The sequence below is a fragment of the Cibotium barometz genome, chromosome 54, assembly GCF_041138505.1.
Source record: "Cibotium barometz isolate CiBa-2024 chromosome 54, ASM4113850v1, whole genome shotgun sequence".
Lineage (NCBI taxonomy): Eukaryota > Viridiplantae > Streptophyta > Polypodiopsida > Cyatheales > Cibotiaceae > Cibotium > Cibotium barometz.
The window spans coordinates 33,215,109-33,241,960 of NC_141099.1; the positions used below are offsets into that span (position 1 = coordinate 33,215,109).

At 44.4% G+C, this 26,852-nt stretch overlaps 1 protein-coding gene across 2 annotated transcripts; it reads left to right on the forward strand.

Moving 5' to 3' along the window:
- Window positions 1–1,464: 1,464 nt before the first annotated feature.
- LOC147608063 (thylakoid lumenal 15.0 kDa protein 2, chloroplastic-like) lies at window positions 1,465–26,852 on the forward strand. 2 transcript variants are annotated; one of them, XM_086789800.1, is made up of 7 exons: window positions 1,465–1,840; window positions 5,432–5,538; window positions 8,725–8,815; window positions 8,924–8,995; window positions 20,113–20,222; window positions 25,646–25,734; window positions 26,752–26,852. In XM_086789800.1, exons 1-7 carry the CDS (start codon window positions 1,609–1,611, stop codon window positions 26,834–26,836), a joined length of 786 nt encoding a protein of 261 aa, XP_086645926.1. In that variant the 5' UTR covers window positions 1,465–1,608; the 3' UTR covers window positions 26,837–26,852. The 2 variants fall into 2 exon arrangements, with proteins under 2 accessions (XP_086645926.1, XP_086645925.1); XM_086789799.1 differs by lacking the exon at window positions 26,752–26,852 and adding an exon at window positions 26,014–26,208.

Below are 26,852 nucleotides of genomic sequence, written 5' to 3' on the forward strand. Positions count from 1 at the left end.
AGCCCTAATTGATATATCTTTCGAGAATGATGTTCATTGTATCTTGCCTAAAATGCACCCCTCACATACATATTTGCAACTCTAACACCATCTCTTATCTTTTAAGGTGCAACAAACTGCAAAAATTAAAGTATCCAAGTGGACATGCCATAGCTCTACGTCACTCATAGCATGTGTGGCAGTATTGAACAAGTATCGTTTGTACAGAGCAGGGTCATATGCTGGGTTCTCGGCCTCGTCTAGCCTGGGGACCTTTAGCGGGCGGCAGGCCCAGCTCGTAGTTTTGGAGACTGGCAGGCTTTCTGCAGTCTACCAGAGGAGACCCAGTTGGAGAGGCTGAGTCACTTCAGAGGGGGGTTGATTATGAGGGATGATATTCAGGAGGCACTTACAGAGGAGTGGTTCACACCTCTCGAGCCAGTGGCCCCACGGTGGATGGGAGCCTTTACACAGTTGGAGATCCTGATTGCTGTCAGAGCTAGCACTGAGGATGGCAGATGCCTCTATTATGAGATTCAGGATGAGGGCAGACTCTAAAGAGTGGAGGTGGAGTCGCCTGTGGTTGCAGAGTGCACCTTTCAGAGGATTCGGGTAGTGTGGCTGCCGCTTCTCGGAAGTGGCATATTGACCCCGACCCTGCTGACGTGCTCCCGGATTGGCGCATATGGGCATATGCAGCGCGCCCCTTGGCCCGGCTACAGTGGGACCCCGGAGAGTACGAGTGGCATGATCCTTATGCATCCCTTGAGGCCACAGAGATCACATTTTTCCAGTATACTGTTCGGCTGGGACGGCATATTTTGACGGCGAGGAGGACGGTTTCTCCAGCGGAGCGGGGCATTGGCGATTGCAGGGACTATCACAGGAGTTCCAATTATAAAAATTCTATATGCATCTATTTATGCATAAAATCTAATTCTAATGAAAGTCACACTTTTATCATCATAAAAATCATTTATGATGAAAATCACTCTTTTAATATGAAAGAATTTCTTTTATGCATCCATTTATGCATAAAATTCATTTATGATGAAAATCACACTTTTAATATAAGAAAAATATTTTTTATGCATGCATTTATGCATAAAAATCATTTATGATAAAAATCACACTTTTAATATTAAAAATATCTTTTATGCATCCATTTATGCATAAAAATCATTTATGATGAAAATTACACTTATCTCTCATATGTGTCCAGCTTGTAAAGCCTATGGCGGCCTAGAGTACTGGATACCACACTGATGTCTCCATCACTCCGGTCAAGAATTGCATCGTCACCATTGGCGCCCAAAATGTTTTGACCCCTAAAGAAATTCATTGCCCATAATGTGAAAAGACCCTCATGTTGGCTATGCACATTTGGGAGAAAGTTGAGGTGTTTTAGAGAGCAAGTGGAGAACCCTAAAGAGACATAGCTTTCTAATAAAAACTGGAAAATCCCACCATTGAGAGGCCTATCTTTCCTCTTGGTTCTCAACAATGCCAAGTAGGGTGGACAAGGAGGGTGTAACCACATGATAAACCAAACCAACTCCATAATGCCATGTGTCAAAACGATGAGTAAACTGAGTCATTATATGCTTTTGTGCATTTTAGGGAAGGACGATGGCTATGGCGATTCCGGCTTTGCGTGTGGGTGAGCCGTGCAGGGCTCTCCTCCCACGCCACAACACCCATTTCTCGAGATCTCTCGTGAGCAAGGGTGCCCACTGCGTCTGCGTTCGTAGCACAGCAGCACCACCCCTCGAACAACAACACAGTGATGAGCATAGCTTGGGCCATACTCTTGCTAAAGCGTCTTTGGTGGCAGCTCTCAGCTTCTCAATCGCCTTTAGCGGTAACTAATCTTGTCATTCTCTAGGTTAAACTTAAAAGAAACAAGGGGAAAAAATAAATTACATACATACATACATCTACGTATGTATGCATATTATCCTGCTTTAGTTCCAACGGGCCGCGCGCCTCATGATTCTGACAAAACGAGATTTTCGTAAACTTAACTTTGACAACAGATTTATGATAATTTATTTTTTACGATTTATTCTTTAAACAGATAATTATTTCATCATACTTCATGAAACAAGATTGTGATGGTGTCATAGACCCCACGCTCCTATTTGGGGTGACGCTCTGTAATAATGTCTGAGCCATCCCTGAAGACAGCCCATTTACCAGTCTTCCTTGCTTCCATTACTTTGACCATCCCAAGTCTCCTTTGCTCCACTTGTAAGGGGGTGACGTTCTCGCAATGTAGATCGTGGTGGTTCATAGAGTCAGCCTTTTCTTCAAAAAGGCCTCTAGTGACTCTTGATCCTTGAACTTCAGGAGAAGGAGTTGTTCCCTAGTTGTGTCTTTCCCCACTCTCCAGGCATTGATGAACAATGTAACACGCGGAAGCTCTGGGAGTCTTCTTTTAGCCCTAAACACTCCTGGCAACATGCTGATGCAAAACGCAGATCTAGAGAGAGAGTAGAGAGAGAGAGATATGCTGGAAAATTCAGTATATTACTATAGTATAAAAAGGTATTTGTCTGCAGCCCTAGGCTGTCTTGAAGAAAAGGTGGTAACACCCAAAATTCTGTCCCCCTCTATGGGACTCCTACTGACCCAATCCCTAGAGGATTGAATGAATCTTTCAAGGAGCCTCTTGTGCTATATAGTTCTTTTGACTTTATGGAGAATTGGCCGACTGCTGGTCGGCCAGTTGATTGGACAAATAAATCATGTTTTGATGCGCTGGTAGTCCCTTTGCCATATCCTGATACGTTTCAGCCGCCATGCTCTCTGGTACAGCCGACAGAGCCTGTGTCCAGCCAACAGTACCCCCTTTCCAGGCAGCCGACAGCATCCTCTTCTTGTTTTCCCCAAGTCTTGCTCCACACTGCCCAAAGCACCTGTGCTCCAATCTCTGATCCTATCTGGTTTATAGTCTTTATCTGGCTGCCTCTTTTGGATCAACGTCTGAAGATTGTCCATGGCATTGATCATGCACATGACATCCCTCTCTGCTAAACTTGATGACGGGCTTCCAACCCGTTCTTGGATGACTGTCATCATCCCATACTTTTTCCCGAAGTCCTTCTGTCATCCATCCATCCCTGGCAACCCTTTTCTCTGAAAGCCCGGCCCGGTCTCCAAACAACTCTGTCACAGACTAAGATCTATGCATTTGGTTCCATCAAGTCCACAATCCATTCTTGCCGTTACCCTGAACACCGTCTTGGTCTTCATTCGTGAGAAATGAGTCTGGCACTCTCACATCACCCTTGGAGGATAAACCTCCCTTGGGACTGTTGCCCGAGAACCTATCTGGCTCACAGGACTGCCATCTCCTCTGGCTTTGTGAAACACCACCAACAAACCTCTTGGGAGCTTTTCCCGATTCTGTGTTCCTTGCCTTGGGCTTCGTATCCGTGTACTTTCTTGTACCTTGGTCCTGTATACCATCATATGGGACTGAATCAGTGTTTAGCTTTGCTGAGCCTAATGCTTTGATACCAATGTAACACACGGAAGCTCTGGGAGTCTTCTTTCAGCCCTAAACACTACTGGTAACATGCTGATGCAAAACGCAGATATAGAGAGAGAGTAGAGAGAGAGAGATGCTAGAAATTCAGGTATATTCATATAGTACAAAAAGGTACTCTTACACAGCCCTAGATTGCCTTCATCTAAAAGGTGAACAACACCCAAAACTGTCCCCCTATGGGACTCCTAGAGACCCAATCCCTAGAGGATTGAATGAATTGAAGAGGAGCTTCTTGGCCTATTTATAGGCCTTTATTTTGCTTGGGGAACTGGCCGACCAGCAGTCGGCCAGCAGTCTTGGCTTTTCCATTCATGAAACGCAGCGCTGTCCTAGATTTGATCTAGCCGCCTCTGATAGGCCAGCCGCCTCAGTTTGGTCCAGCCGCCCACCTTCTGTAAGCAGCCGATAGCACCATCTTCTCCAAGCCTTCCTTTTCCTCCAAGTCCATACTGCCAATAGCATTCTGTGCTCTTGAATTCTGGTTCTAACTGTCTCTTTCTGGTTGCCTTCCTCTGGACTAGCCCTGAGAAGGTGCATGGCATTGATCATGCACATGACATCCCCCTCTGCTAAACTTGATTATGGGATTCAAAGACCTGCTCTTGGATGACTGTCATCATCTCAAACCTTTTCCCGAAGTCCCTCTGTCATCCATCCATCCCTGACAACCCTTTTCTCTGAAAGCCCGGCTTGTTCTCCAAACTACTCCGTCTCAGACTAAGATCTATGCATCTGTTCCATCTAGTCCACAATCCATTCCTGCCCTAACTATGAACACCGTCTTGGTCTTCATTCCTGAGAAATGAGTCTGGCACTCTCACATCACCCTTGGAGGATAAACCTCCCTTGGGACCGTTGCCCGAGAACCTATCTGGCTCACAGGACTGCCATCCCCTTTGGCTTTGTGGAACACCACCAACAAACCTCCTGGAAGCTCTTCTCGATTCTGTGTTCCTTGCCTTGGGCTTCGTATCCGTGTACTTTCCTGTACCTTGGACCTGTACACCATCATATGGGACTAAATCAGTGTTTAGCTTTGTTGAGCTTGATGCTCTGATACCAATGTAATACACGGAAGCTCTGGGAGTCTTCTTTCAGCTCTAAACACTGCTGGTAACATGCTGATTCAAAACGCAGATATAGAGAGAGAATAGAGAGAGAGAGAGAGAAATGCTGGAAATTCAGGTATATTCATATAGTACAAAAAGGTACTCTTACACAGCCCTAGGCTGCCTTCATCTAAAAGGTGAACAACACCCAAAACTGTCCCCCTATGGGACTCCTAGAGACCCAATCCCTAGAGGATTGAATGAATTGAAAGAGGAGCTTCTTGGCCTATTTATAGGCCTTTATTTTGCTTGGGGAACTGGCCGACCAGCAGTCGGCCAGCAGTCCTGGCTTTTCCATTCATAAAACGCAGCGCTGCCCTAGATTTGATCCAGCCGCCTCTGATAGGCCAGCCACCTCAGTTTGGTCCAGCCGCCCACCTTCTGTAAGCAGCCGACAGCACCATCTTCTCCAAGCCTTCCTTTTCCTCCAAGTCCATACTGCCAATAGCATTCTGTGCTCCTAAATTCTGGTTCTAACTGTCTTTTTCTGGTTGCCTTCCTCTGGACTAGCCCTGAGAAGGTACATCGCATTGATCATGCACATGACACCATCCTCTTTGGAGATGCCCCCTTGGGGAGGCCAGTAAACCGTACATGTAATGATCTTGTTTGCCTCCATTTTTCTTCTTCCAAAGTGGCCATCATGACTGTAATTTGGGCTGTCTTATAAACTCTTTCTAGGTTTCAAAGGGACCTTGCAGAGAAATCTTATATTTTTATTTGTGCTAGAGGTTTGTTCTTTGTGTGTGGATGCTTGTGCTCACATCTTTACTTGTGGCTCTTAGAGCAGGATTTGGCACAGCAGAAGCGAGGCGAGAAGGAGTAAATAGACCAGAGTTACTACCAAAATATTTTACTCCTGTCATTGATGCTGCAGGGTTTCTCTCAGAAGGTCAGGTAAAACTTACTCTTTTTATTTCAGCTCCCATTATTCTGGGTTTAAGAGGTTACCAAGAACTTCCTATCCTGTCATAAATACTCTTATCCCATCTTGGCTGCTTGTGATGATTGGCCATCCAAATTTGCACCTGGTCACTGTTTCATGTGCGAGGAATGTTTCGTAACCAGCCTTACTCCTCATTCTTCCATGTTTTCTTACATCACATCGTAAAAACCAAGCCCTGCAAAATCACACGTGTTTAGCTTTCTTACCAAGGAATACTAAGGACCTGGCATCTAGCTTACCGCCCAATCATAGAGCCCATCAGGCTCACCCCTAAACTGGAGGTCTAGAGGCATTTGGTGACACAAATCCAACGTGTGGGGTGAGCCTTGGTGTCTCATACCACTAGGACACCCCCCCTCGAGTCACAAGTAGTAGTCAGGACACACTCCCCAAGTGTTGTCGCAACAAGGAGTGGTCTGTGATGGGCTACGATTCCAAAATGAAATGATCTATTTCCCACATAACTGAGCCAATAATTGACTTATGTAGCCACAATATAAACCAGGTGGTATAATTAGCATAACGCTGTTATTGACCACTAAGCGTCTCCTTTAGATGCCTCAACCCAGCTCCTAGGTTAACCTAGCCTCACGTTGGATTTGTTAACTAGGCTTGGGCTTGAGATGTAACTTACTCTCCCCACTTAAGAATCATTGATGTCCTCAGCAATGAATCAACTTTGAATTGCGGGATCAATCATGCCCAGCCCCCTTTGTGGAGTAGTTGAACAATGGCTCTCCAAGCCATCTTGGCCCAGGTTGTTCCACTGTTAGTGCTGGCCGAGAGAAAGTTGCGGATGAGGCATGTTACCTGCCCAATGCACGATCTTGAGAAAGCCCAAACACAAAGTGTTGTATATCATGGTGGCAATGAGAATTTGGTTAGCTACTACCATCTTCCCTGCTGCAAGGGATAGCTTTGCCAAACTCGAGTAAAGAAGCTTCCTCTGAATGCTTAGGAGGGGGGGAATTTTCTGCTCCAGGGTGATGTCGATGCCCAGCTGGCATCCAAGATACTGAGTTGTGATGTCTTTGGGGATCCACTGGAAAGCGTCAATTGGCCACCAAGTCGGGGTGGGGGAAGGTCACACCCCAAAAACCCAGCAAAGGGAAAACATGGCCACTTTTTAGCAAAAACCAGTTGACCAGCCTTTGACACCTCGTCACTTCCACTTGAACTTGCCCTTACACAAGAAGGCACAAATTTAGATTGTGTGAAAGCCTTTGGTGAAGCTCACTAGACATGGGCAAAAAAGAAAGCAACTAAAAAGCACTTCACAAACCATCAAATCACTCCTCAAAAGCTTCCTACCAGCAGGTCTAGCTTTGATACCAACTTAAGGACCAGGTCGTGCAAAATCACTTGTGGTTAGCTTGCTAACCGAGGAATACAAGGAACTTGGCATCTAGCTTACCACCCGACCATAGAGCCGAGTCGGCTCACCTTTTGATGTGGAGGTCTAGAGGTGTCTAGAGACATAACTCCAACACATGATGTAAGCTCTGGTGTGCTACACATCATTAGGACCATATATGCAGTATGCAATGTTTTCTAAACGTTTCAAATGTATGAAACACTTTTTTTTCATGCATTTAATGTTTTTGGGTACCTTTAAAAAAACGTGCCTGGATAAGCACGGGCACATCGCCGCAGCGTGATTGTACTGATTCCTGCACCAAATCTGCGAACCCTGACCTCCTCGGGACTTGTGAATCCTGGTTTTGAGGTTGGTGCAATCAAGTTTTGCCGATTTTGTGTGGTAAAATTCAGATTTTGAAATTGGGGCCTTTTCCAGTTGCTCCATTTGACCTTGTGAGGCTGCTCCATCTGTATGTTCCATGATTTTACATGTTTTTAATCATACAATAATTCTTATTGGGTCTTTTTGGGGACTTGTACCCTCTTGTATAACTCAGAAATGAATGCCATATCTCCCCTCCGGTGTCATTGCACAGCTTAGTTTCTTCAAGACCACCAGTCTAGGATGGAATGATCGATTCCCCCCCATGATTCCTGTATTAACAACTAAACTTCCCTGTAGATATCTCAACCTTAGCTCTTTGTAGGTTAATCTAACCTCGGGTTAGACCTATTAAGCAGCCCCAGGCTTGGGATGTAATACAGATGGTGCCCATTCTTTTAAAGAGAGTCTCTTCGCTCAATGGAGATGTGCTACCTCGAACCTTGGGACCACTGCTCTCAGATTTTCAAATTTAATCTCATGCAGTGCAACCCGACCTGGCATTGGGCCTCTTTAGTGTATAAGCGGAGGATAAAGCTGTATAGGCTTTATGTCACCCAATGTTGTCTATCGCATCATCCATCAAAGACTGATAGGGTTATATCAATCTCTTCTAAGCACTCAACAAGATCCCAAAGGTTCCTCTGTGCTGTTGCATGTGTCAAACTCTGATCACTTGTCAGGGGTTTCACAGAGGCCCTTATGTCTTGTAGAAGTGATGTTAATGTATAGCTTCAGTACAAAAGTATTGGACAACGATCCAACAATTTCCAACAAGGTTGAATAGACCCTCTCATTGCTAAGCAAATCCCATGTTTTCTTTTTCAATTTTATTATTTGAAGTACGATTTGGGCATTGCCTTGCGCATCTCCCACCTTAGTATTTCCAGTCATTATGTATTATTCGTGGTCTCATGGGAATAGTTACATGGAACAGGAACGGAAACAGCTGATGTTTGTGCAAAAGAAATGGCTCGAAACTAGGAAATGCGAGGTATTTAACATGATATACGAAAAGTAAAAACTGGGAAAAAAAATAAAATTTTGGGAAAAGGTTGAGAGAAATAGAGGAGAAACTTGGGGTAGATCCAAATTTGAGGAGGTAGTGGGGAAAACTGCAGGGGGATAACTTGAGAGGAGATTAGTAAATGGGAAACAAACAAAAAGGATGACTCTAGAAAGCTGGCGTTTCCATGTTTTGGGCTAGGACACATCCATTTCTTGTTACTATGCTCATGGACCAAGTTACCCTTCTCATGTGCAATTCAGCTCTGTAGGGTGTTTCAATGTCTTCTCTTTTTTTTAAAGAGTATCTTGAGAAGTAATGCTTTGAAATGATTTTAAGAGTGTAGGTTGTGGTATTTTATTCTCTAACTTGAGATTTGGGTCCATTCAGGAGGGTCGTATTGTGCAAGAGGTAGCAAACCTCGAGAAGGAAACAGGATTTAAGCTCAGGGTGTTGGCACAAAATTATCCAAACACCCCAGGTTCTGCCTAAAAAAAGGGGCAATATGCAATTTTTTTGAAGTTTGTGTATTTTCCCTTTGGATAAGGAGTGTGTCAAAAATAATATCCCTGACTGTTGTTTGCGACAGGACTAGCGATCAAGGACTTTTGGAAAGTGGATGACAGCACAATAGTTTTTGTTGCAGATCCGTCTCTTGGTGGTAAATGCCCTTCTGTATTTCAAATACAATCGTGTTATCTACCTCCTTTTCTGTGTGCTCACATGCACCCCATGTGTGCCCATGCTGGTGCTTGTTTGTTGGCTGTCCTCGGGGCATGTTCTCCTTTTACTACGAAGTGGTGATGATTCCTTTCCGATGGTGCCTCAGTGGCTTTAGGACCAATTGTTTGATCTTATTTTTAAGATAGCAGGAGGTCGATCGAGGCGACTTAGCTGTGGAGCTTTGTTTGTTCTCACAGATTGACAATCACTGTCAATTTTTGGTCATGCTAAAGGTGCAAGGATTGAACAGGTAAACTGCGGTTTATTTCACCACACTCCAGTGGTATCTAGTGCTAAGTGGTGGGCCTGCTTGACTGTCCAAGAGGGATCAAAAACTAGGTTGAGAAACCCATGAATAGCTTGGTTTTTTTCTCAAAACATTAGTAATGCAGCCTCAACTTCTCCCCCAAAAAGAAAAGGTCCTTCAATTAGTAGAAAAAGTAACATCAACCTGCAGGGAGCTTCAAACCCTCCGAGGAGGTAAGATGCTAGAGGAAAAAAAGAGGGAAGGGTGTTTGCGTTGAAACCTGTTTTATTCGTTTTTCTAAACCCTGCTAGTAAACGCTGTAAAAAGGTGGTTGCAATGCTCAATGACAATGCTTAAAGAGATCCAAGGAAGAGCATAGTGTTGAAACGAAGAACTACTACTCTCCGTAACACGTTTCTTGAATGTTATAAGATTAGCTTTGCACAAGAAAATAGATGATTGAATCGGTGTAGCACGTGAACCCATGAATAGCTTGGTTTTTTGCTCAAAACATTAGTAATGCAGCCTCAACTTCCCCCCACCCTCCAGCCAAAAAGAAAAGGTCCTTCAATTAGTAGAAAAAGTAACATCAGCCCGTAGTAGGCAGCTACAAAAATAAGATGCTAGAGGAAAAAAAGAGGGAAGGGTGTTTGCATACAAAGGTCTCCAAAGTAATACAAGCAAATACTCTTGCTTGCATGGGGGGCCCTTCATAGGTAATTGGGACCCAATCTGGTGTTGACTCTCATCTTCTCACTCAAGTAAAGTGGATCGCATAAACTCACAGGTTTGAAGAAGACTTTGTTGCATGTTACGACGGTCAACCTATTGCATGTTACAGGCCTCTCCTATAAAAAGGACCAAATATCATAATACATATATGCTTTTCCACCACTCTTGTGTACTTATCCCAAATCTCTAATTAATCCTTTGTTTAATGTGCTGATTATTCTTCTGGTCAACATCATTGTCTTTCTCCAATCAATCACGCTCTTGTCCTCTTTGCAATGGGACGAACAACGGTATCAAAGCTTCTGCATCTGCCAGAGCGGACAGTCTAGCCGCCACTGCCAGCACAAAGCCAGTCACCATTGTGGCCACTGATACAGAGCTGTCCGCCACCCCTTCTGCCACCTTCCGCCCGCCAGTCTGGGCAGCATGAGTGAGTACAGAGGCTCTGCCCATTGGGAGCAGCGCTGTAACGCGCGGAAGCTTTGGGTAGTCTTCTTTCAGCCCTAAACACTCTTGAAGACCTTCTGATGCAAAAACGCAGGTAGAGAGAGAGTAGAGAGAGAGAGTGAGAAGTGCTGGAATTTCAGTATATACTATGGTACAAAAAGGTACATGTCTTTGCAGCCATGGGCTGCCTTCATAAAAAGGTTCCTAACCCTAAATTCTGTCCCCTATGGGACCTCCTATTGACTCACACCCCTAGTGGGTGGAATGAGTAATGCTATGAGCCCTTGATGCCTTTTATATGCTCCTTGGACAAGGTAGGAACTGCTGGAAACTGGCCGACTGCTGGTCGGCCAGTATAAAATGCATTAAATGCTTATTTAATTAGCCGACTTGGGCATCTTGTCTTGCCTTCATGCGCCTTACTTCCTGGTTCAGCCGACAGCTTCTGTCCTCAGCCGACTGCTCCCTGGTGCTTCTCCAAGTCCAACCTGTCCACTACTGCATCTTGTGCTCCACAGTCTGACTCTATCTGGTTCCTAGTCTTTATCTGCTTGCCTCTTCTGGATCTAGCCCTAGAAATGTCCATGGCATCTGTGATGCACATGACAAGCGCTGCCTGTTTCCACGAGTTTTTCGGGCGGATCAGCCCCTCTTGTGGGTTGCAGTACTGCAACACCAACCGTCGCTGCCGGGTCTGCCCAGCATCTGACAGCTCCCCCGCTCTGCCTCGGCTTTGAGATCACTGCTGCCCAGCCATTCAACCTGTGTGTGGGGTTCCAACACGTAGAGCATCTTGGGGTGTTGGTGACAGCCATCAAGTGGGCACTTCTTGGAGAATGAGAATGTGTATGTGAAATAATGTGTCGTCGATATGAGTGAATGGATGAGAATGAGTACACATGTCGCAAAGAGCACTTGCCATTAATGTTTTTGGGTTTGGTGGGTTCATGACACTTGAAGATCGGCTTGATGGTCCAAACTACTCACTATGGAGTTTCATGATGAAGAGTCTATTGATAGCCAGGGGACTATGGGAGATTGTCATGGGGCAAGAGCCTCGTCTATAGCACCAACTCGTGGCACCTCCCCGGCAGCACTAAGGGGTACTCAAATTGTGGCACAAGTAGTGTTAGGCATTTTAGCAGTGCCACCTGGAACCACTGAAGATCAAAGATGGTGGGATGCCCGTGATGCTTAAGCAATGGCCATGATGTTGAATTAATGGTAAGAGCTGCAGCTATGGTGGCTAGATCTTCATGTCATAGGAGTGAGTGTGCAAAAGGATAGATTGTAGAGAGAGAAGAGAGAGAACAAAGCTCTTGGAGAGAGTGGAGTTACATGACTCAATGATGGGATAGTCGCTTGATTAATTCAATGAAGTACAAGTACCGTTATAGGTTACAAAGGTTGGTCTTGTTACATAATTGCTTATGTCATAGCACACAAATATCTAGATATTATTGAAACCCCTCTAAGAGGTTGTTCACACACAAATATACTTGGGGGGCCGGCCATTCCGGTTTAGTGCGGTGTTTTTATATTGTATATGGTTCTTCTGTTATGTTTCCATGCTCTGTCTGGTATTTTAAGTGTTGGTCTATGTCGGAATGCACAGCAGAAATGAGACAAACTGCTGTGAGAGAGAAATGTAGAACTGTAGGAGAGAGAGAGAGAAGCTGTATAAACTCTACTATATACACAAGATCCGGTACAACAATGGTGTGGGGGGCAAGGGTGGTATTTATACCATCCTGGGCTGCTGGTTCGGCCATAGCAAAATAGGCCGACAACAGCACCACATCTCCACGACTGGAAAATACTAGTCAGCCATCACATGAATCAAGTCGGCCAGTGTTAGATCAGGTCAGCCAGAAGAAATTAGTCCCCCACGACTAGAAAAACAGGAAAAAAGAGAGAATGAGAAAAAATGGAGAAAACTCCTATCCGGGCAGGCACACCCACTTCCTACTGAGCAATATGGTACAGACAGGAGATTACGGCTAACACCCCCTCTTAGCTCTTGGATATGGAACCAACCCCAGTGAGTTGGAGTGTTGACGGAGCATCTGTTGAGGTAGAGACTTCGTGAAGAGGTCCGTTGCATTGTCCTCCGTTGAACAAAACTCTAGCAAGATGTCACTAGCCACAATCTTAACAAAGTGATATTGGATGACCGTGGGTTCCTTCTGTGGAAACCCAATCTCGCCAAGTAACCTCCGTAGCCACACTACCTCGCAAGTAGCACCACAAGCAACCCAGTACTTTGCCTGTCACGTGCACACCCATCAGGTGTACAAGTGGCATGGCATCATTAAGCATTAATCAGGACATTTAAGTATTATTCAAGCATATATCAGCATAAGCATGTATATGGGGGTGTTTCAGCACCAACATCAGTACCTTAGTCTTCATGAGCATGTAAGGCATTTATTTGCATCAGGTCGGGGCTGTTAGCACCAGCCGACAACACATTATGGGCAGCCGACAGCAGTTAGGCATTTATGGCAGGTCGTGAGCATCCAGGAGCTGGCCGACAGCAGCAAGGTTGGCCGACCAGCATCATTCACACATATAAATAGAAGCGCATCAATTCAGTCCATTATCTCAGATCAGCATTGCATTGATCATCCTCTCCTTAGCGTTTCCTTCTTAGGCAACAAGGAGAGCATCAGTTCGTCATCAGTTCATCAGCGTTTTTCAGCCTATAGACAGCATCAGGTCCAAGCTTCTCTTCAGCGTTTCCTTCCCAGGAGACAAGGGAAAGTCAGTGGGACAACAGTTCATCCAGCATGTAGTCATCAAATCAGCATATTCAGCACCATAGGCAGCATATTCAGCACATAGTTCATCATTCCTACCTCCTACATAGAGGGAAGCCGGCATTGAAGGGTGGATCTCAGCATTGGAGCAAGGAACAGTCCTCATCATTAGCATTCAGCCCATCCCTCTCATCCCGAGAAGGATCTTCATCTAGGACAGCATCATAGATCTATTTAGATCTCAAACAACCTTGCCTGTTGCTTTGTCTCGGAGAGTAACAAAGTGCTCATCAAACCATAGTAGCAGGGGAACGCCGTTTGCACCCCTTGGGAACGGTGGAACGCATTCCCCCAAGGCTGAGATGCCTAAACCGGGTGGAACGTGCATGGGGGAACAATTTGGCATGGGAACGGCCAGGGGAACGTGGGGGAACGGTTTCATGGAACGTTTGGCTGCCGTTCCCCCTTTGGGGAACGTTTTTTATGTTTGGCCAAGAAAACAAAAAAAAAAAAAAAAGAGAAAAAGTGTACCTGTTGTTGCGAGCCGCCTGTGGATATCCTTGAGAGATGTACCCTATTGTCGCCTGCCCACGTACTTCCTAGGCCCGTGCGGCATGCGTACTTGACAGCTCTGAGTCAGGAGTGGGCTCCTCTCTCGAGTCTCTTTAGACTTTGACTCCTACTTTCCAAGGCAAGGCAGCAAGGCTACTTACTTTTCCCTCTCTTTCTCCCTCTCGTTCCCCCTTACCGTTCCCCCTCGTTCCCGTTCCCCTTGTGGCCCGTTCCCGTTCCCCTAATGGGGCTTTCGTTCCGTTCCCGTTTCCGTTCTGTTGCTACTATGCATCAAACTCCAATTGTATGCCAGTCTTGCAAATCTAATGCACTGACAAAAGATGAAAACCAAGAGATGGTACATAAAGAACTTGGAAGGAATGCTTCCCCCTTCTGCCATCGGGAATTATCTCCAACCTTCCCTCATTGTGAATCGGGATAGTGGACTTGTCACCAATAAGGATGTGACCTGTTTGCCTTCGAAGATCTTGTAATAACTTTTGGGAAGGAGTTATGTGCGTGGAAGCACCACTGTCTAGAATGCACTCCCGAATGAGACCAACCACCTACCTACTTGAAGAAGCTGAAGCTCCGATGTCCATAATCTCCAAGTGCACAAAAGCTAGAGTCCGCACGGTTGCAACTGAGAAATCAGTACGTTTCTCGGTGCTCCACTGAGGACATTTCCTCTAGTATAGTGACCCTTCTGCCCGCAATGGTTACATGTCCGCTTGGCCTTCAAGGCATCATGATCCGAGTCGGGCTCCTGCTCAGAAGACTTCCCTTGGCCCTTGTTGGTGTTATTGCGGCTTTTCAACCGCTGGCCAGTCAAAGCCTCAGAATCTCCGCCCTGTGGAGGGTTCGTAAACCGCTCTTCTTGGTCCAGAATCACCAGCACAAGCTCCTCCCATGTAATGGTGCTGAGCCTCCCACTGGTGATCAAAGAAGAATAGAAAGCTGAATACAGATGGGTAAGATGAGATAACAAAGTGATGGCCATATCCTCTGAAGATATCTCCTTCCTAGCTTGAAGAACCTCTTGCTGAAGAGCCTGGAGTTTGATGTGATCTCGCATCGTTGAAGACTTTGCAGGATTCATCACTTGCATCTGCACTTCCAAGGAAATCCTCTTCATGGGTGATACCCTGTTATACAAAGAAGCCAAGTGTTGCCAAATCCCTCGGGCCAGCGTCATGTGTTTAATGTGGTTGATCACTTGGGGTGTGCTATTAAGGAAGATGAAAGAACACACATGGGCATTGACACGATCCCACAACTGTGCCTGAGACTCCCGCTCTTTCCTAGTAGAAAGTGAAAGTTCCTCCTCCTCCAACTCTGGCCTTGGAACTTAAGATAGATTCCATCATTACCTTCCAGATGCCATAGTTGGTCCATCAGGAATGTCAGGAGGGTGGGGATCTTCACATGCTTCTCAGCCATCCCGAGCGAATCAGCCATCTCAGGGGTTCACAAGATCTTGTGCAGGGAGGGGGTAGGTGGGAAAAAAATGAAGAAGAGGCTGCAACTGTATGCAAGGTGGCTGTCTAGCAATGATGGCCGCCTTCTACCTACTTCTGAACAGCTCATAAATTCTCCAATCAGCACCAGAAAACAGCAAACCCTCAAGCTCTCAATGCTATTGAGCTTATGGAAGCAGTCATGAGCATGAGTAGTAGACAGCGTGGTCTAAGGATTTATGGATTCACATATTTTATCCTCAAAGAATGGATTTGGTTTTCTGTGCCCGTGTTCAGCACTCTTTCTATATGGATTATTGTGGATTATAAATCAAGTTTACAAGCAAGCTATATGTAGCTATATCTCAAGATATCTTATGCGTATGCAGAGGAGATATTTCTTTTGGCTTCATGACGAACTTGGTAAGAAAAGCTAAGTATACTTTGAGTTTTGCAAAGTTGCTGCTTTTTGTAATTTATTGTAAGTGTTTTTGGACACTTAACCCTTGTATGCCTGTACAAGGAGAATTTTGTGTTGTTTGTTTGCCTTGAATTGTTTCAGGTAAACATTATGGTTGAAAAGCCTGGTTTATATGGTTTTTCTTACGGATATGTCCAAGGACTATGGACTGAATTTTTGGCTCCTTTTGCTTGGATGGAGTATGTTTTTTGGCTCCCTTTATCTGGGATGCAGTGGACGTATGGAACTCGTGGATATCTCATGGATTGAGGATTTTTCTATGGATTTCTTTTATTGGCCGAAATGCTTGTAAAACTATTGGCGGCAGAAATGCCTGTAAAACTATCTGTTGTAGACATGTTTATGGAGAACCAGGATATTAATGCCCGTGACACATTCTCATCTTATGTTCTACACTTGAGCCCACCTCTTCCTCCAGGTCTGTCATTAGAATACCACCACGGAGTGCACATGGTCGAGTGAACTTGAGCCCATCTCTCCTCCAAGGTGTGGTCGGAGTATCAACAGGGAGTGCATGTGGTAGAGTGAACTTGAGCCCACCTCATCACCAAAGTGTATGCTCTGAGTACGGACACGGAGGGCATGTGGTAGAGTGGACATGACGCCTTGTTGCAAGGGACGTATGTCTACGGCCAGGGGTCATGTAATCTGACATCTTGTTGGTAGGGGACTATGTCTGCGCGCCAACTGTGGATGGATTCATTCATGGAAGGGTGGTAACCCTGGTGAGTGAATTCTGTGAACTCATGGAAGGGTAGTAACCCTGGTGAGTGTTGCATGAACTCATGGAAGGGTAGTTGCCCTGGTGAGTGAAGCCTCGTGGAAGGGGAAACCCTGGCGAGCATGTATGGTTTCATGGAAGGATTGTTGCCCTGGTGAACCATATGGCTTGGGCATGCGTATGGATCATAGGGGTGGTGTCCTTATGTAGTCCAATTGCATGGCAAGATGTTTTGTGGCTAGGTATTCTGCTTACTTTTCTTTTGTAGGTACTCAAAGCTACTTCTGGATTTATGGACTTACGGATATTTGTGACACAGTTGGCTTTTGTGCATGTGTCTAGTTATTACTTGGCTTATGGATTCATGAACATTTGGGATATAGTTGGCTCTTGTGCCCGTGTCTGGTTATTATCAGAGTTGTTGACTTAGGATATGGATACAATTTGTTTTTTGATATGGTTGGCTCTTGTGCTCGTATCTAACTTCGGATCGTGGATCTGGATTTATGACTTTAACCTCAGAATTATGAAATATCATGGATTGGCAGTGCATCTGCTATACTTGAAAAGGATATCTCAGTGGTATCAGGCTTATACAGTTGCGGTGGACAACTGCTTTATAAGACGGAGGGGATGTCACCATTTGGTTCCTTGACCAATCTTGCCACTGTATCACACACTGAGTGAATCGTGGAAGGGGAAACACTGGCGAGCATGTATGGTTTCATGGAAGGGTTGTTGCACTGGTGAACCATATGGCTTGGGCATGCATATGGATCATAGGGACTTATGTAGTCCAATGGCATGGCAAGATGTTTTGTGGCTATGTATTCTACTTACTTTTCTTTTGCAGTTACTTAAAGCTACTTATGGATTTATGGACTTATGGATATTTGTGGCACAGTTGGCTTTTGTGCCTGTGTCTAGTTATTACTTGGCTTATGGATTTATGAATATTTGGGACACAGTTGGCTCTTGTGCCTGTGTTTGGTTATTATCAGAGTTGTTGACTCAGGATATGGATACAGTTTGTTTTCTTGATACGGTTGGCTCTTGTGCTCGTATCTAACTTCGGATCGTGGATCTGGATTTATGACTTTAATCCCGGAATTATGAAATATCATGGACTAGCAGTGTTCCTGCTATACTTGAAGGATATCTCAATGGTATCAGGCTTATACAGTTGCGGACAACTGCTTTAAAAGACGGAGGGGATGTCACCATTTGGTCCTTTCACCAGTCTTGACGAGTGTTTCACACACTGAGCAGAGCCAAGGTGTGAATGGGGATTTTTCCACAGAAGAAAGCTTCATTGGCATGGATTTGGCCTGAAAGATGGCCACACAACAGGGCACCATGGGATTTTTATCAATAAAGTGACTTTTAAGTCAGTGTGTTCACACATTATTAAAGATAGGCTGGACATATTATTAGCTTGGCCATCTACAGGTGGACAAAAGGAGGCCCTACTTGTAACTTGGCCAACAAGCGTGGGAAAAGCACAAAAGTTGATATTTTTGGATTAAAACTTGGAGTACAAGCCGAGAAAAGCATAAAGTTGATATTTTTGGCCAAGTTCACCTATTTTGGGAAAAAAGGGAAAAGTGCTACCAATATAGCCACTCGACTCTATTAAAGCAAGGTAGAGGACTGTTTTTGGCAAGTTGACTTCCTTCATAGCTCCCTCATGGCTGGTCGACTTCCTCCATGCCTCCTACAAGGCCGGCTGACTTGCTGCATACCCTCTATTGGGCTGGTCGACTTCTTCCAAACCTCCCACAGAGCTGGTCAACTTCTTCTAGAGCAGCCACAGGCCCACATGGCTGGTTGCTTTCTCCCAAAGCGTGACAGGGCTGATTGACTCCTTTCTGGGACTGTTTTTGGGACAGTTTTGAGAGCTCTTTTGGGGCTGATTTATGTACTGTTTTTGGGGCTGATTTGAGAGGCCTTCTGGGGCTGATTTGAGGCTCTGTTTTGGGGCTGATTTGGCGTGGAGTTTGGGGCTGTTTTTGGCTTCGTTCCAGGCTGATTTATGGACTATTTGTGAGCTGATTCATGGGACTGTTTTGAGACAGTTTTTGGATGGCTTTTGGTGCTGTGATTTATCTTGGCACTGGATGGATATCTGGGCAAGAGATATGCTGATGCTTTGTGGAAAATCCGGTGCTGTATGCACCCGCACCTTGGTTTATTGTAAAAGCTTCTATCTGAATAAAGAAGCTCCTATGGGGGGGCCGACCATTCCGGCTCAGTGTGGTGTTTTTATATTGTATATGGTTCTTTTGCTGTGTTTCCATGCTCTGTCTGGTATTTTAAGTGTTGGTCTATTCTATTGTTCCGGGTCCCCTTTCTACTTGTGACACTAATTTTCTCTTTAGCACTAATCTTATTTTACCCTCTTCTTCCCAATCTCACAAATCAGCTCAAATCAAGAGTTCTGAGCATTTCTACCCCAAATGATGACTTTGGGTAGCATATACCCTAGCTTGGTCTAAGCATCAAGGAGCACTTCACAAGACATCAAATCAAGCTCAAATCCATGACAACAGTAGGTGGCGAAAACTGCAAGAGGAAGGGGTAAATCTCTCAGCTGAGATGGACCACTTCAGGAAATGACTAGGAATGTAGGTCCGGTGTATGCATGGAAGGTGACAATCCCATGGGGAGAGTTGAGAGTCAAGTGATGTGTGTGCAACAATGGTATATCAAGGGGGAGCATGCAAACCATAGGAAAAGATAGGAGGTGGTTTTAATATGCCAACTAAGCACGGAGAAGGTTCAAATGTGAACAAAAAAGGTCCAAAAGTGGCCAGAAGGAATTCGTGGGGATCAAGTGGGCTAGAAGGCTAGCTAAAGTCAACAAATGCATTCAATGAAGCCAACTTGGAGGAAGGTAGAGACTAGATATGATTTGGGAGCTAATTAAGCAAGATTAGGAATAAGCCATGAGCTTAATCATGTACTCATTCAAAGAGGCCCAAGCTAATGCAATAGTGTGTGCTTTTGATTCATACCCTCACTGTGCGATTTTGTTAATCTTCCTTAGTACTTAGATTATGTCAAAACCATGCTTCTAGTTGTGTTTGATCCACCTTGAGCTTCCAAATCCATGAATTTTATCTCTCCGCATGATGGTGATCGAACAAAGAACTAGCACCTACTCTTGGGTGCTCTGTTGATGTCAATATGAATGCCATTGTACCTAATTCAGGCCATGGATGGTAGAGTTGATGATCTCAAGCTTTTTGTGGGGAGTCTAGACATTCACGAGGTTAAGATTGCACATCTTTTTTTTAAAAACCGTGATGCAATCTTGGTCATAGACGAGAATCTTGCAATCTACAATATTGCAATATGAACTTTTAAATTCCAGGCGTGGCCAAAAAAGGTTGAAATCTCAGTTTCTGATGATATTTGTCGGTTATATGTACACGAGGGCCAGGAACAGCAGGGTGCCTGCGATTCCCGGTGGTGGGATGGGCTTGGCTCCTGCATTGCCCATTTCAACGGGAGATGGCGGGCACCCTGCTGTTCCCCTTCTCAAATGAGTCCAGGTACTACCTGCTTTTGTCAGTGATTTTGGGGCCTTTTTGGTCGTGTAGGAAATGTGCAGATTTTGGTGTTCCTTGTATGCTCAACTGGTGGGCTTTTTTGTGCAGGCAATATATTGAATTTCAATGTAGGGGCAGTAGTTGATTTGAATGTTCCTCGCAGCTTTTGGACTCGTCTAGCTGGAAAATATGGAAATATGTTTTATTGGCAAGAAAAGGTATGGAACTGAGGTCTTGCTATAAGGTGCAATGACGTGAGCAGTTGGTTTTTTAATGTTATTCTTACATATTATTTCATCATCCAACAAAAAATGACAGGATAAAAGAATGTATCACGATATGGTGTCATCATGCATATTGGCATGAAACATGATATCATATGCAATGGAAGAGAGCGAAAGAAGGAACTTTTTTTTTGACATTTAAATGTCAAAGGCCAGCAGAAGGCCAAAATGGCCTATGAGATGAAAAAAGTTGTGCGCTTATACAATCGTAAGAGAAGATGCCTTAAGCATCCCCTAAATGCTATTGCTACAAAGAAATACTATAGTTAATGACATCCAAACTAACAAGTGCCGAAAATCTACTAGTGTGTTGTGGTCATATGCTTCTCTGCCAAGGCTGCAAGATCGTTCCCTCTTAAAGGAAGAGGGCTACAAAGCTGGCAAAGGATCTCATCTTTTGAGAATCTAGAGGATCCATCCGCTGAACATATCGACAGTCCTCTTCTGCACTGGCCGACTGTGTTGTTGTTGTCTCCTCTCTGGACTCTTCATAATCTCCTCTGGACTGTGTGGTTGTTGTCTTCTCTTCATGATCTCCTCTGGGTTATACAGAAGGCTCCATGTATCCTAGGTCTGCGTGAACTGCAAGTCTCCAAGATCACTTGACAAAAATCTCCTTTGGGCAAACTTGAGGTTCGACAGTGGTGTCCCATGATCTCCTTGGCATGGCTTACAAAATCCTCAATGAGGTGATCAGTCTTCGCCTTCAGCCTCACCTTCCTGGCCTTATTCATGGCACAGATTGATACGCGTGGGAAAAGGAGCATCCTGGATAACATATTCACCTTTTGGGAGGCGATCACCTTGTCACAGATACGGCAGGAGGATATGGCAGACTGAGTTGACTAGGGTTTCTTGGAGAGCACCATGCTGTGGACAGGTTTCTTTTTGAGGGCAGGAGGATATGGCAGTTCTCCTTCTTGACTTTGACAAGGCTTAGGACCGAGGTGACTAGGGTTTCTTGGAGGGAACCATGTTGTGTATGCATTTCTCCGCATCTTGGGTTTGGGGTATCTCGGCCCTCTAGGTCCTCATTCAAGATGGCTGCGAGGAGCACTTTCCCTTCTCCCAGTTGATACGCCAGCGCTGCCCCTTGGCTCCCTCTCTCTTCTTCTCTGTGGCGGAGGCGATGAGCCACTTCTGGGTGTGCAGGACATGGGTCTTCAAGACCTCAGCCTCTCTATCCGCACTTTGGAGCTCTTAAATGCGGAGTTTGACGATGCCACTGCTGCCTATCTTTCCGCTTGATAGAGAATCTTCAACACTTTTACAAAGCTATAGAGATGTTCTTGCTATGTACCTGGTGCTAAACCTAGGGTTACACGACCTAATCTAGGGATTAGGGGACTCAGGGATTAGGAAAGGTACAGCGATTATAAGTGTCAAGGCTTGTGAGTATAGTAATAATCCCATAAGTATAGCTTTGATTGGCAAAAGCTATATAAGTGTGTGTCATATGATGAGTGGATTATTGTATTGTTACTATGATGGATAACCCACTCCTGCTTGTCCATAGATGCACACGTCAGTCTACCGATGGCCCGCTAGGCAGTTCTTGGTAGCATGGTTGACTTGATTTGTCATGTAGTCCTACAGTTGACGGGCTTTAAGATGGTAGCTTCTGCCGTGGCTGCTGCTGCAACTAGTGCATTATAAAACTTGTACACGAGCAATGTTGAAGGGAAGATTATGACATTGCACCAAGCCTGCTCAGGAATCGGGAGATCTCTAGAGAGTATGAGCAGCTGATGGCCTGGCTCATGAGGGTGCTACCCACCGAAGAGCAGTCCCAGTCCCACTTAGTAAAAAACCCTGCGGGCAGTAGCAGGCAGACCCCCTTCACCTGGCTGACCAGTTCCACCAGGCCCCTATAAATAGAGCCCCCAACCTCCCATTTCATTCATCAAGTATCTACATTCCAGGAGCTCTTTAGCGCATCTGAGCACAAGCATTTGGAGGAGTAAGTAGATTATATGGCAGCCAGCGATTGCATTAGAAAAGGTTGCAACTTGGGCTGAAATCAGCAGGAATTGATCACTCTTTGTACTTACGAAAATCACTCACAAAAATGAGTAGCACATTCACTTATTGTATATAATATATGGGTTAGAGGATTACTATGTGTGGTGGTTTTTGTCCTCTGTGGTGGTTTTTGTGGATCTTCTGCCACACATTTCTCTGTTTTAACACACTAAGCTCTAGTAGCAAGGAACCCAGAGGTTGTCCTTGCATCAAACAACTACTCTGAATGCATACACTGCCCTAGTTACGTACGGGTCCAAAAGGTGTGATTGCGGCTGGGAAGGATCTTGCCACTCTGTCTAGTCCTGCCTGTGGTCAGATGATGCACGAGAACATCGAGGTCTCCCTATTAGAACACTCTTAAGCTCCTCGCACACCGTCCTCTCTTGTCTGTTGCAGAAGGGGCTGTCTTTTCCATGAAGCTCTCCTCATGGCTCTAGAGGGCCTCTCCTTAATTCGTGAGGCTTTCAAAAGCGGTGTGGAGGGGGAGTAGTGGCTGTCCATTCGTGGGGGCAAGCCTTCCAAATGGACGTGGATCTGACCCTGCAGTAAGTCCCACGCAAATGAGGCATGTGACCTAGCATCTCCTGGCTAAGGTCCTCATTGTGAAGGTACGTGAAGTACCCTCTGTCAGCTGCTGTGAAAGAGATGTGACCTCCTGGGCTCTCCTGGGGGTCAGCAGCTCAAATGAGGCACGTGACCTAGCATTTCCTGGTGAAGGTCCTCATTGTGAAGGTACGTGAAGTACACTCCCTCAGCTGCTGATGTGAAAGAAGACGAAGATGTGAACCTCCTGGGTTCTCCTGGGGGTCAGATCCAACACTGCAACTGATCTGTGTACGACTATTAATGCAATTAAACACTTAAATTAAATTAGAGGCACTCACTTTATCCACTTAATCCATAGTATAATGGAAACCACACTGGGACCAGAATGGGCCGGTCCCCCATTTATGTCATACTACCAAGGAGGAATTATCTTTTATAAGCTTTGGGAGCCTCTTTAGTTCTCACACATGGGAAGGACCAGGTTATCCAGTTTACAAACATCGGTGTCCCAAAAGATGTTCACATATCCATGTACTTGTTGGAGTTTGGAGAGAAGAGTTAGAAAAGCTTAAGGAGGATCAAAGTGCCCAATAGACATCATTAACACATGATTAGTGAGTAGGGTTATTGATCTACTAATCAAATCATAATGTAGAGAAGAATTGGATTACATCACACATCTTCATTAGAATGAGCCATTTAAATAGGCTTGAGGTTACAAGGATGATGACATCATTGATGATTGAAGAGTACCTCAATATTCTTCTCCATGAATCTAGGCCCATGTGATCCCAAGGTCAACAAGGCAGTGTGTATTAAATGCTTGAAGGATCCACTTGTTGTAGGTGTCATCTAGTGATTTGTAGACTTGTTCATGAGTAAATGGTTGTAAGCCCTTCATAACCCTTAGTGCATAGGCATTGATTTTGGATGTGTTTTCCCACAAATCCCCCCTCAACCAAAATCTATGACAATGCTACATCTCCCATGACTATGATGGCATTTATAGGACTCATTAGATGTACTAGTTCTGTTTACAATACTGTGCCCATAGGTCTTACTAGTAATGATAACAATGCTCTAATGATGCTCAGTTATCTGATGGTGAGGTTTTAACATGGTGCAGACTTTGTCCTCTGGCTACTGAGAAGGCTCAATCTGTTTCGACATAGTTAGCCTCTCCTGAGGCTTCCTCCTTGTGCTCTTCTTCTTGAATTGTATTATTTACAAGACTTCTTTCCCTTTGTCTTTGAGTCGGTTTAGCCTTAGTGAAATTTTTGTTTGTGAAAGATTTGTTGCCGGTGTAGTATGCTCCTTCATAGATTCCAGTCTTCTCTTGTTTCTTTTTGTATTTGTCAAGAATGCAGCTTCAGTATCCTCCAAGGAGGGATCTCGAAGATTATGAGAGTAGAGACGAACTGTCCATATTCTTCATCAAGCATACTTTTTAAAAAAGACAACAATGGCATCTTCATCATCTATTGGTGCTCCAATAGCTGCTAGTTGAGATACTAGACTTTTCATATGATTTAGATGAGCTGGAAAATTGTTAGAGGTCTTCATTTCTAATTTAAAGAATTGTATTTTAAGGCTAATTTTGGAGTGTTTGCCTTTTGCTCCAAAGAATTTATCAAGAATGTTCCAAGCTGCTGAACTTTTGGGCATTTGCAATGTGATGGATATAGTTATCACTGAGACCTAATGCAATAATGGCAAAATATTTCTCATCCTTAGGAGCCCATGCTAGTTCTCCCTCTCTAGTGGATGGCCTTTTTTCTTTCCTGTTGGTTATGTTCCACAACCCTTTTTTCATTAAAATGAACTTGACTCTCACCTGCCAAGTGTGAAAGCCTATCCCATTGAGCCTCTCGATGTGAAGTGTAGTCATGATAATAGCAAAGGAGGAAGGTCATACCAACTAATAATGATTTCAGTGGCAACTTAGAAATGAATGCAAAGATTCAATCAACAGTAGATATTCTAGAAGCTGCCTTCTCCATACATGTGCATGTCGTGGCACAAAAAATCAAACATATATTTAGTGTGGTTTGATGCTTTTTATGGGTTTTTTCTTTTTAGTGATCTTCTTGATGTTCAAGTGCCTAACATTAGACGATTCACTAGATGAGGGCATTGTGCTTGCTTGTGATAAAAAAATGGAATGCCTTTTATCAAATCAAGGCTTTACAATGCTTAGAAACTTCTTCTCACAAAAACATGTCCTTGTGAAGTCAGTGAGGAGGAGTTCCCCCAGCTGTGAGAACTCTATAATATCCTCATATAACGGTAAGGACAGTGACTGGCCATGCTGTGCAGCGTAAGGGGAGTAGCTCGGTGCAAAATAACACACAGCAATGTGGACGACTCTGTCCCAAGCAAGCTGTAGCCTCACCCAAAGATACCGTGCATCGAGAGAGTAATATTAACATCTACAGAAGGCCAAAATGACCTATTAGACAAATACATAATTGAAAGACCATGTCTGTCTTGAGCTAAATCTATGGTCCAAAAAAGAAAAACATACATGAAAACATAGAGAGAGATTCTGTTCTTTCTGTCTAGTGTATCTATGGCCCAGCCCTACAACTATATCATTTGTAATGTTATATAGTTCTAGGTTCAGCAGCATTTTTAATGCCTTGCTTTCACTAATTGAATTTAATAGGCAACATCAGTATTTGACTAGATGTAACACTCTTACAGCCATTTTGATGTAATATAGTTTTTTTCCTTTCTTTTAGCTTCTTGGCAGGCCTAATGTAATTTGCTTCGACTTCTCTTTCTAGGGTGAAGATGCATCCATAGAAGCAGCCGTGTCAGCTATCAGCACTTGCTTGAGGGAGCCTCCTGGTCCGCGTGCTTGCTCAAATATTGAGTGAGTGTTGTTAATGACCTTCTTGATCTTGGAATGAAGTGGCAAAACCTCAAAAGTAGGTTGATCCATCTTGTAAACATCAAGATTAGTAAATGGCAGTTGGATGCTAACCACTGGTTGGTAGCTCAAGATGTTCATCAATCTGATTTGTTTGTGTGCACTTCATTGTTGGGTGGGTGTGGTGCAAAAGGGCTGTTTCATTTGATGTTAATCATGCTTGATCGATCTTTGGTCAGTTTATTACTGTTTATGCGATCTGAAAAGAGTGATGTACATCAGGGTCTATCCCTCAGACAGCAGGCAGGCAGGGGTTGGAAGGGGGAGATCCCCTTCTCATCAGAGACAGCAAGTGGGTGAGATCTCCCCTTTGAACAGGCGGGGGTTAATGTCTGCATAGTCCCGAACCATCCTAAGCTTACTTGTTTTGTCAATGTTGCATTCCTTATAAAGCCATCCATAAGTACATTGGCTGCAGTGGGGCTTTTGTGAAGAAGTTCTAGGATTCACCTCTAAAGACCTGCAATATCACCTTGTCATAATTTCTTGTACCAGTGTAATCTTAACAAACATCAGTTCCCAAAAAAATCCTACAGAAAAAGACCCCAATAAGTAAGAACATATGCAGCATTCCGAGGGGTATACCATGCACAGGAAATTTAACAAATAAAGATTCATGGGTATGCAAATCCACATGCTTGTTCATGCACCCCATGCACTCAAACTTGTTTGCGCATGCATTCTTGCACACACAAGTGCAACATTTATGCCCATGTAGAATTGCACACATTGCATGTAAATGCATGCTTTGTACCATTTATGCTGTCTATAATTCTAATTTCTCACATGGTGTGTGCCTATATGCATATCATGTAGGTGTGTCCAAGTTAGAGGGTAATGGTTTTTGCAATGTTAGTGAATGTTGGAATATAAAGGCTATGTTTATTAACATGTATTAGTGCGTTTACAATCAAATATCAAGTTCTCAAATTCACAAATGCAAGGCTCTTTGTTTACTAGAATAATTGAATCATCCGCGGAAGGGCGCGCTCCTTGGATCTTGGAATTTTTACAGAGAAAGTGTTCCAACTCTCTGCCCACATGATATCTGTAGATTTATT

Coding starts and splice junctions, on each gene's coding strand:
- LOC147608063 (XM_086789799.1), top strand. CDS start 1,609: ATGGCTATGGCGATTCCGGCTTTGCGTGTGGGTGAGCCGTGCAGGGCT. Junction 1,841..5,431: donor CTTCTCAATCGCCTTTAGCG/GTAACTAATCTT, acceptor CTCTTAGAGCAG/GATTTGGCACAGCAGAAGCG. Junction 20,223..25,645: donor TGTTTTATTGGCAAGAAAAG/GTATGGAACTGA, acceptor TTCTCTTTCTAG/GGTGAAGATGCATCCATAGA.